The 10340-nt window shown below is 47.7% G+C and overlaps 1 protein-coding gene across 1 annotated transcript in view; it reads right to left on the bottom strand.

Annotated features, from left to right (window-relative positions):
* CAMKK1 (calcium/calmodulin dependent protein kinase kinase 1) overlaps window positions 1-10340 on the bottom strand; it is a 169958-nt gene that overhangs the window by 44506 nt on the left and 115112 nt on the right. Inside the window, exons 9-11 of the mRNA XM_019511430.1 lie at window positions 5998-6197; window positions 5367-5420; window positions 3087-3160 (exon numbers count right to left, since the gene is read on the bottom strand). Coding sequence (XP_019366975.1) covers window positions 3087-3160; window positions 5367-5420; window positions 5998-6197 — 328 coding nt within the window. The remainder of the gene's footprint in view (window positions 1-3086; window positions 3161-5366; window positions 5421-5997; window positions 6198-10340) is intronic.

Raw genomic sequence — 10340 nt, 5'->3', positions numbered from 1 at the left:
GCTGTGAGCTCTGTCCCTGGTCGGCGCAGCAGAAGCAGCAGCCAGAGCAGCAGCTGGAGCAGGATGTGTTGCCTCTCAGGACTGGGACAAGAGCTGCTGCAGCCGCTCCCTCCCTCCAGTCTGTGCTGGAGCTGGAGCCAGAGCCCACGGCCAGCCACACAGGATCCTGCACAACACTGCGCCGCAGCCAGGCAGTGCTGGGTGTGCGAAGCCACTGCCTGCCGGGTGTGTGTGGTGTGGATTGAACTCTGGGGGTGGCCCCTTGCCCCACCACAGCTCAGTCTGCTTGCAGTGGCGCCAGGCTGATGTGCAGGATCACAACAGGGACAGGCTGGGACCTGGCTGTGCTGAGGCCGCCCTGCCACCAGCAGGTCTTGGCCATGCACGGGACCCAGCTCTGCTCCCTGCTGCCAGTGACTCTGGCCACTCCCAGGGCTCTGATGCGGTTGCACCCTGTGTCCTGCACCCCGCCTGGTACCCAGCAGCCACAACCCACCGCGCTGCGCATGCCCAGCCCAGCCACCACTTTCATCTGCACTGAACTGTTCCTCATCCCACCTGTGCCCATGTGCTAATCCGCCTATGGCACCCAGCTATAAATTTAGCACACATTTTTTAAGTCTAACTTAATAACTGATGCACCCTTTGCACCCTTTTGTGGTGCAATCAGTACGCGTAGTTGGTCTCAGTTTAACTGCACAGTTAAGCAGTTAATTGCACAGTCACTGTAACGGGTAGAGGGGGCCTATATGACACAGACCTAGCGACTGTCAGGCCAGAAGGGTCCACCCATGCTGCTGCAATCTGCTCTCTGGCATAGCACAGGCCACAGAGTTGTACCAAGTAATTCCTGATGCGGAGGGGGGGCAGCCATACATTATCATTAGCATCAATACTTTCCATGGAAGTGGGGGAACCTGCTTAATAGTCTCAGTAACTAGTGGCAGCAGTAGAACATTAAAGGGTTTTTTCTGACACATTAACTTTGACACATCTTCCTGACTAGGCACATGGGGCCTGATGTCTTTGCTGGTATGCTAGTGGTGGAGTCATTCATTGCCTGCTTAAAATGTGAATGAAACATGTGTGAACAATATTAGCAGAATCAGAATGGAAGCATGTTTCACACAACTCGGACAAGTGAAAGGCAATGGAAAACCAAACTCCTCCCTGGGAACTGAGGAACCTGGCTAACCAGACTGCACAGTAATGATTCTCAGCGGGGGGACTGTGGTACCGTGGGGTGCCTTGAGATCCTTTTGAGAGAGCTGCAGGGTGCTGCTCAATATTAGCACTGCTAAGTGTGTGAACACCTACACATGGCTCACAAGATAAACCCAGAGATTTCAAACTGGAGTTCATTGCAACAGAAGAATTGCTCTATTAATTTTTCATAGCCAAAATGCAAGTGCCAGCTCCTAGCTTTCATTTTCCAAGGGGTGCCTTAAGCCTAATGGGGGTGCTTTGAATCTAAAATGGTTGATAACCACTACTGTATGGGCATGGTTGTGGCCTGTACTGATTACCAGAGTGTGAGCATCCAGCCTTTGACAGTGGGTGCCCTTTCAGATGTCTCTAGCTGAGACCTAGCTGAGGCACCTGAAATCACCAGTCATTTTTTAAATGTTTTAACATATGTTGGAACCAAGGAAGACTCCTGCTCATGAGCAGTGCTGAAACAAGGCACACCCATAGGTCAGTCACCTGTTTCTCAGGTCACGTGGGACAAAGCACACGTGGAGGAATCAACCTTGTTAAAACCTAGCTGCAGACTTCATAACCCCCCCCACTACCACCATTTGTGGGTGGGCCCTCTAAAGGGAAGCTTTCCAGAGGGCACCAAGTTCTTTAACAACTTTGTTTAAAGCTTTGAGGGATCAACTAATTCTGCAACCCCATTCTCACTTTCAATTTAAATCCTCTTGACAGGCACTTCTTTGGGAATTGCATCTGGCCTACAAGAGAAGGTAGCAATCCATTATTACCTAGGAGTGCTCTGCTCAAAATCAGCTATGCCAGGTTTGTTAGGATATGTTTACAGTGAAGTCAAAGAAGTAGAGGTACCCAAGCTGGCTTGGTACCAGTCACAGCATAACATGAGCTAATTTACCCTGCTGAGGCAGGGGAAAACTGCAACTGCAAAGCAAAGCTACCCTGATTCACTCATGTTGTACTTATATTACCACAGAGCTTTCTTTAGGGGAGCTCGCTTTCATGGTCAGACCATAGCAGTTATACTTCGGGGTGGTTACGGACTCAAGAAATCCAGTGACGGTACTGATATGACTAATTGCCCATGTGAGCAAGGGGCCTTAAACTGATCCATAGGTAGCTAAATAAAATTTGCATTAATCCAGGTGTTTCCTAGAGGAAGCAGAGGACAATCTAGTCAACAGTGAGTTATCAGTTATTATGATTATTGCACCATCTTGTCGTGAAGTGCTAGGCATTGTCCACACACACACACAAAAGACAGGAACTCCAGATAGAGTTACATTTTAAATGTACAGCAAGAGGAAACAGATGGAGAAAGACAGATGGGGAACAGCAAGACAGTACTGGTTAGCTTGACAGGGAGCTGTCTCTGCTCATCAGGGGCTAAGTTTCTTGTAGCTGTTACAAGAAGGAAGAGTTAAGGAGAGACCTGAAGGAGGAAAACTTGATTTTGCAGATGTTCACAGGGAGCTGTTCCCAAGCCTGAAGGGTAGCGTGAGCAAAGCATGGAAGTGCCTCTTTGAAAATCTAACAAGTGATGGAAGCTGGTGTCACTGCCTGATCAGGATGGAAAAGCAGCATATCAACTACAAATGAGAAGTGAGAGGTAGGAAGGGTTTAGGGCTATGAAGGGCTTTGATACAAATTGCATATATCTGACGTGATAGAAAAGAAGGCAGCAGAAGCATTCAAAGAAAGGGGTGACATGGTCTCATGCAAAAGCCTACAAAAAGGACACAGAAAAATAGAAAACATCTCTCGTCTGCATTGGTCTATTCAGCACAATGGCAACCTAGTGCCACTTAATGTTGCATGGTTAATAACAGGAAGACTGCACTTTATTTTTCAATAGCTCAGTAAAGTTTACTTACTCTTCTGGGAACTCCACTGGCTTGTTCTTGATCTTGTTATGAAGAGCCAGAATGTACTCATCTATAAAAGGGCACTGAAAAACAAACCAGCAGTTTTCTAGCTCTCAGGCATCTCAGACCCCACTTAGCATTTGCCATTCAAACAACGGAAATACATTTTCTTTGAATCTGAAGTCAAATATCCCCAACTCCACTCCTAAGTGCACAGTTGCCTTGCTTAAGCAATTCAATTTAAACATTCAAGAGTCCCATGACCTAGAGAATGAAGCCGTGTACCGGGGTGCAGGACACCTGCATTCTACTCTTTATTCTGTCACTGACCTGATGGTAACCTCAAGCAAGTCACTGCATTCCTTGCTGCCTCAGTTTCCATTCTGTAATACAGAGATTATGATACTGGGCTCTTTTGTAAAGCACTTTGAGATCTACGGATAAACATCACGAAAACAGTCCTTAATTTTTAAAAAAAAACTACCTAAAAAAAAATCAACAAAAGTCCAAATGAATAGTAGTGAGAGTTGCTGCCCTAGTGCAAAGACCAGGCAAATGCATTTCTTCCAAGAAACTATCCATGGACAAGGGGATAGATTTCACGTACTGGGGGCATGTGTGTGCACACATACACACACACATCCCCCACAGGAGGGCCTCTCTCTAGCCACAACTTCAGCTTATGGAATAGTTCCCTCCTGCCTCTGTCCCCAAAGTATTTCCTATCATACTGGATTATTGAGACTTGTTGGGAAGCCTTTAGTCATAGTCCCTATTCAGGAAGAGTGCAGTCTTCCCTGTGGTGCTTCTCTTATGGGTACGTTACCACCATGTGTGCCCACAAGGGGATTTTTTTCAGCAAGGACCTTTGGAATCATGAACAAGTAAGCTAGACTTTAAAATGATACATTGGGAAATGCCTCTGCCGTGACTTCAGCTCAGAACTGTGCATTTCCTGCGACAGCTGTTTTATCACAACCGCTGCGTGCACTATGTTAATTGTTCGCAACATCAGTGACGGTGACACAAAGTTTGGCAAGGAAACAAAGCAAAAATCAGGTTCCAAATGCATTTTTTTTTAAGTTTAATCAGAGATCTGGCATCTTAAACTCTTTTGACAGGAGAGTTTTACAATTCCTAGGCGCTAACCACCTACCTGATGCCCAGAATATTTTTCTGCAATTGCTTTTCCAAATTCCATGTGGCTATATGGGTTCCATGAGCATTTGCTTCAGATGTGAATTTTTTCTTAGATTCCTATATGCCTCAATTCTGTCGCTTCTTACCAGAGTGACACGGGAGGCAGGATGAGAGCTGTTATACTGACTGAAGTGTGCTTGAATTGCTTTGCTTGGAGAATAAGTCGGGGGCGTGTGCGAGTAGCACATTGCACAACCCTCCTTACAGCTATCTAAAGAGACTAATATGAGCACCTGCTTTCTGGTGGGAGAAGGGCTGCCAGGCTCCCAAGCCGCCTGGTCCCAGCGAAGGGAAATAAACCTGCATTAGTTACTTTGAGGTCCACTGTGGCAAGGTTACTTGAAACAGGACTTCACAACTGGCTGGTTTTATTACTCTCCTCTTTCTCCCACCTTCAAGACTACATCTGGGGAGCTGTCATCACAATGAGGCAATGCCCTGATGGGTTCAGAATCCTCTCCCACTCGCTCCAGGATCTGGCTCCAATTTATTAGAAACAGAGTGGGGGCTTACCAAAACTAGTAAAATAACCTGGTCTAATTAAGTCATGTCTCAAGAATAACAAAGCCACCTGTGATGCCACTTGCTACCCTGATTGGTTATTGCTACATCAGTATTTGATCTGGGCAGTGGGAGCTGTAGGGCTCTGCAGGATAGGAGAGGAGGAGAATCCTATAAGGCTTCCACAAAACCATAAAGATACTCTGCTTGCATAGCGGGCTATTCTCATTGCTTTGCTTCTGCTATACTTCACTAGCATCATGGTGTCTAAGCATCTGGGTGGCTCTATATCAAGCCCATGCTTCTCTCTACGTGCTTTGCTGATTTGTTTCTAAATAGAGGCAATACTTGGGAAAGCCATTTTTATTGCCATAGATGCGGCTCTGGGCAGGAATGACCACAATAACATTTTACACATTTTTATTCCTCAAAGCTAACTTATTTACCCCTTGGCTTCAGTAGGACCATTTGGAAGAACAAGTGCTCGCAAAACGAGGCCCTTTCTTGTATCGTCGCTTGTGACTCAGTCAAGAAGATGACCAAGGTATTGCTTCTCTACACAATTCAATCATTTTACAATCATCTTACCTTCCCATACACAAAGCAGTACAGAGTAATTCCCATGGCCCATATATCGAGCGCCTGTAAAAGAGGCAACTGTACTTAATAAATCAGATATAGCATTAGATATATTTTAGAGCATCCAATTATTTTCTCAGACATAAAATACCCTTTTTGATTAAGAACCTGAGTCTACAGATAATGAACAATGACATTAGATAGATAAGGCACCATATCTACAAAGCATACTTTAATGCCTCTGGGTCAGATTCCACCACCTCTATTCATAAGGAGTAGGACTTTACCCAACTACCAGTCCCCATTCATTTCAATCAGAAAGATAATGCTCAAGCTGAGAAAGGCAGCACAATTTCTGCCTCCTGAAAGTAAGGATGAGTCAAAATCTGACATCATTTAGTCCAAGCCCCTGTAGGAAAAAATGGAAGTTTTGTCTGGAGTAACAATGGAGTTTGGAGCCCAGGATTTTACTGAACAGCAAAAGAAAAATAAATTTGCCCTAATATTCCTGGCTTTTAAACACAAAGGCACGTGAGCAAGGCTGGTTTCTGGTTTGAATGCTACCCCTCCTCCCTCTTTTCTTTCTTACTTTTTTAACCCATCTTGCTTGGTCTTGCTACACAGACCAGCACTGACCCACCTTTCCACTGAAGCTTTTGCCAGAATCTGAAATCGCCTCAGGAGCCATGAAGGCTGGTGTCCCAGCAGTACTGGAAAGTTGGGCGTCACTCCCTTCAAACTGATTGCTGACTCCAAAATCCGCTATTTTGACATGCCCATCATCTCCCAGGAGCAAGTTGGATGGCTTGATGTCACGATGAATGATCTTCTGATAGTGCACTATAAGGAGATGGAAAAGGGAGCTTCAAAAGGTGTCCACACATCCAGAAGAAACCAAAATCCAGAACGTTACCCTCCCTTCTCCAATGAGATGCTGGCAAATGTCCCACTCTAGAAAGCCACAGGCTCTTTCATACTTTCTAAAATCTGCAAGCTTTGTTCAGCCCTTTTAGCTTAAGTATATTTTTTTCCTTGCTGAGCTTGGTATTATTAGTTTTCCCCTGCATATTAAGCATCCCTTTAAAAAAAACATAGGTGGCCATATTTAAAAAGATAGTAACTTCATTGATGTGGTGTAACCACTTAGCCAAAGAGTTTTTATTTACACTCAGCATCATTTATACAAACACAGCTCTGGGAATAGACACAGTCAGATGACTGCTATTCCTGAACACCACAGCGCAGATTTAGCAGACGGCGGTGGAGGCTGTTGTGCCTGTTCTGTGTGCCAGTGGGTGATGGGGTGAGTGGATCTAAATTGGTATGGGACCAAGGACTTGGAAATAAATGCTGCAGCAGGGTGGCCACTAACTTCCTCGTGCGACCCCAGCCATTTAGCAGGGAGAATAAAGCTCGTTCCCACAATGCTGCCTCTCTGCTCACCTCTGAGAAGCAGGGGCTTATGAGTGCTTTTGGGAAAGTGCTGAGGCCTCCTGCTGCTAAGTGGGTTGAGGATGCTGAAATGGAGGAAATGCCAATGTGGCTGATGCAGCTGGCAGCAGGGACAAGTAGCCTTGGGCCAATACCAGTCATTGTATACCAAGGGTTGGCAGCCTCTTTGCCACAATGGACCACTGCTTGCAACCCAGCGCCCACCACAAACTATGTCCCTGCACTCCCACGATGATCAGCAGTGGCTGCCGGGGGAATAGATAGAAAAAGGTCGGTGCTACGACCACGGGTATGTCACCTGTGCTGCTGTGAGCTGGATCCAGTCTCTTCACAGGCTCAATCTGGCCAGGGGGCTATAGGCTGCTGACCATTGCCATATACTGCTGCCTAGTTCCTGACCTTGATCCAGCAGGAGAAATGAGGTACCTGGCTACTTGTCCATGGAAGCCATAAGCACATGCCTACAGGCAGGGCCAGACACAGTCATGGGCGAAGCAGGTGATTGCCCAGGGTCCGGACAGAAAGTGGGCCCCAAAATGGTAATTATTATTATCATATTATCATTATTATCATCATTATCTATGGTGAAGGGGGGCTCAATACTAAAAGTTTGCCGGGGGCCGCTAGGAGTCTAGGTATGGTGCTGCCCACAGCTTTGCTGGAACACAGCTGGACACATGACATCTGAACAGGATGCTGCACAGTGTAGCAGGACTGCCAGCTGTGTCCAGGTCAGCGAGATGAAGGGCATGCAGCAGCTCTGATCCTGGGGCTATCAACCTGGCACACCTCAGCAAGACTACACCTCCTTTAAACAAACACAAAAAGTACTTAAGCAAGCTGAAAGTACTTAAACAAAGAGAGCAGGTATGAGCCAAGTCCAGCAATACAATGCCCAGCGCGCAGGGTGGGGAAGGGGCAGGGAGGTTGCTGTAAAAGGAAGTAATCTGAGTAAAGTCTTGCAGATTTTGCAAAGTCACTGTGACAGCTACTCACAGGACTAAAGTTTTGCAGGGCTCTGCCCAAACCTGCTGTTCTACCTGGCCCCTCACAATGGAGTCAGAACTACAACACGAAGAGGAAAAGGTTTGGAGGGGACATTTCAGAAAGGGTTTATGTTAGATTGAGGGGGGTCTGATATCATTCCTGGGCCAGGGCTAACCAACAGGCTAGAAATCAGCATGGATTTTCAGTTTGAAGGATTCTGCTCTGAACCCTTGAGCAATAAGCAGGTTGACAATCCTAGAAACCTGGAAGATAGCCTTCTGCTCTGCTTGTGCCTTGTCCAAGAGCCTGAGAAAGTAAGCTTTCTTACCGAAGAGAAAAGAATGAAACATAAAAAAAACAGTTCACAAAAAACTCACTGCCACTCTGACCACTTTCGTGTTCAGGAAGGTAGCCTTATAAACCTCCTTTTTATAGCAATCATGTTCTTTCATGCTGACACCCACTCTGAGATGTTGTTATAATAGGAAGGTTTCAATTATGATCAGGCCAAATGAACTACTTTGTTGGCCAGCTAGAACTGACTCTAAATCTTTTCTGGTAGAAAGTAGTGGCAAACATCAGACTTGGCTGAATTACACGGAGGTTGAACAGCCTGTCAATATACTCCACAAGGTAAAGAGATACCCTTACGCTACATGTTTTACAAGTTACCCTGGTGGTAACACTGTTGTTGCAAGAAAATGAATTTATGTGTTAAAGTGTGAAGGAGAAGACTCATAGACTCACAGAAAAGTGGGGCTGGAAGGGACCAGCAGAAGTTATTAGAGGTGCACCGATACATAGGTCTGGTATTGGATCAATATGAAGAAAATTGTCTATGTCGGATATTGGCCCTATGGGGCTGATAATTTGGCCGATAAATGGCTATGCTGCACGCAGCCGCAGGGCACCATGGAGCAGAGCCGGCAGCGTGGAGAGCTGCCTCCAGCTGGTAAGCTGGAAGGGCAGGGGGGAGGAAGGGGTGTGGAGGGGGGCAGATCAATGCTCCTCATGGTGAGGGAGGGGACAGGCAGGTGCTGCCCAGCTGGGGCAGGAGGTGGAGGGTGCAGCTCCTAGGGTAGAGGCAGCTCCCACTACTGCTTGCACCCCAGGAGGGCAGGGACACACACACACACACACTGGACTTACCAACTGGAGGCAGCTGTAGCGGATATAGGATTGGTATCGGCCGATATGTCTTAAATATCAGCTATCAGTATTGACCCCCAAAATCTCTATCAGTGCACCCCTAGAAGTAATGTAGTCCAAACTCCTGCCAGGGACAAGATTATCCACATCCAAACCATCCTGCAAATCCATTGTCTAACCTATTCATAAAATTACAGTCAACCCTGACACAATCACAAGATGTAACACCCTAACCTGCCACAGGTGAAGCAGGGGGACAACAGTGGCTAATGTCCGGCTGCTACAAGGGTTGTTAAAACACACTCAAGAGATCCAAGGAAAAGGGCTATACCCCACTCTTCCCTCGAGGAAGACAAAAGCTTTGCCCCCCCATCTGTACCAATCCGACTACAAGGTAAAACTCCTTCCTGACTCAATATAGAAATTGGTCTGACTGAGCAGAGAGATGAGATGTGTGTGTGACACAGGCCTACATGTTATGCCATTGGATGCTATAGCCACCCCAAAACTCCCTGTAGCCACCCCTCCCAGCACCACTGCTGCCCACCCCGCACAGCTGAGCCTGTCCCACTCCCAGGCCCGCACCGGGAAGAGGCCGTCTCTGGGGACCGCTGGGCTGAGAGGTCCATGGACTCTGTGAAGCCCACGGAGACCTGGTCGCCCTCTTCCTGGCCCTGTGGTTCAGTGGGTTCCTCTTGGCGGCTGGGAGGGGTGGTTGTTTTCCTTTCCTCTGCCCCAGTGGTGGTGTGAACCACCTAGTCCCTGTTTGTTCTGATACTGGTGAAGGGAGCGTGCAGCCCCTTGGGACGGGGTGGGCTCAGAGGGTGGCAGGGCAGAGTCTGGGGGTCGGTGCAGGGTCTTCCCTCAGGGTTGTCCTGGGTGTCAGGGGGCCCTCTGTGTTGGGACCACGTAGCAGGTCCGAGATGGTTTCTGCAGTGGTTTGCGGTGGCACAGGAGGAGACCTGTCAGGCACCTTCGTGATGTCAGTGCCCTCCCCAGAGGCTTGGGGAAGGAGCCCCAACAGGCTCACTAGCATGAGCCCCAGGGCTCCCCCCTCCCCGAGATGCTCAGCTGTCATAGATCTTCCTCCATGGGGTTGATCTTTTTTATTTTCCCTGGGGGTGGGTGTCTAATGCAGCTTGGGGTGGGGGGGAGGGTAATCAGGGATGTCTTTCAGTTTGGCTCCCTCTTGGTGTGCTGGAGGGGGGCTCCCTCCATGTCAGAGGGCCTGAGCTGTGCCTGGGAATTCACTTAGCTTTGGCAGCACTGCACCACCCAGAGGGGACCAGTACCCACTTAGCCACAGGGTGGTCTGCGGGTGGATCAGCTCTGGGGGAATGGGATGGCTTGGGATTCGTAGTTTCATAGTTTCTAGGGTCGGAAGGGACCTTAGCA

This window comes from Gavialis gangeticus, unplaced genomic scaffold, assembly GCF_001723915.1.
Source record: "Gavialis gangeticus isolate Ggan-Ray unplaced genomic scaffold, GavGan_comp1, whole genome shotgun sequence".
Lineage (NCBI taxonomy): Eukaryota > Metazoa > Chordata > Crocodylia > Gavialidae > Gavialis > Gavialis gangeticus.
Note: the sequence above shows the minus strand (reverse complement) of the source record. Positions and strands in the feature narration are given on the sequence as shown.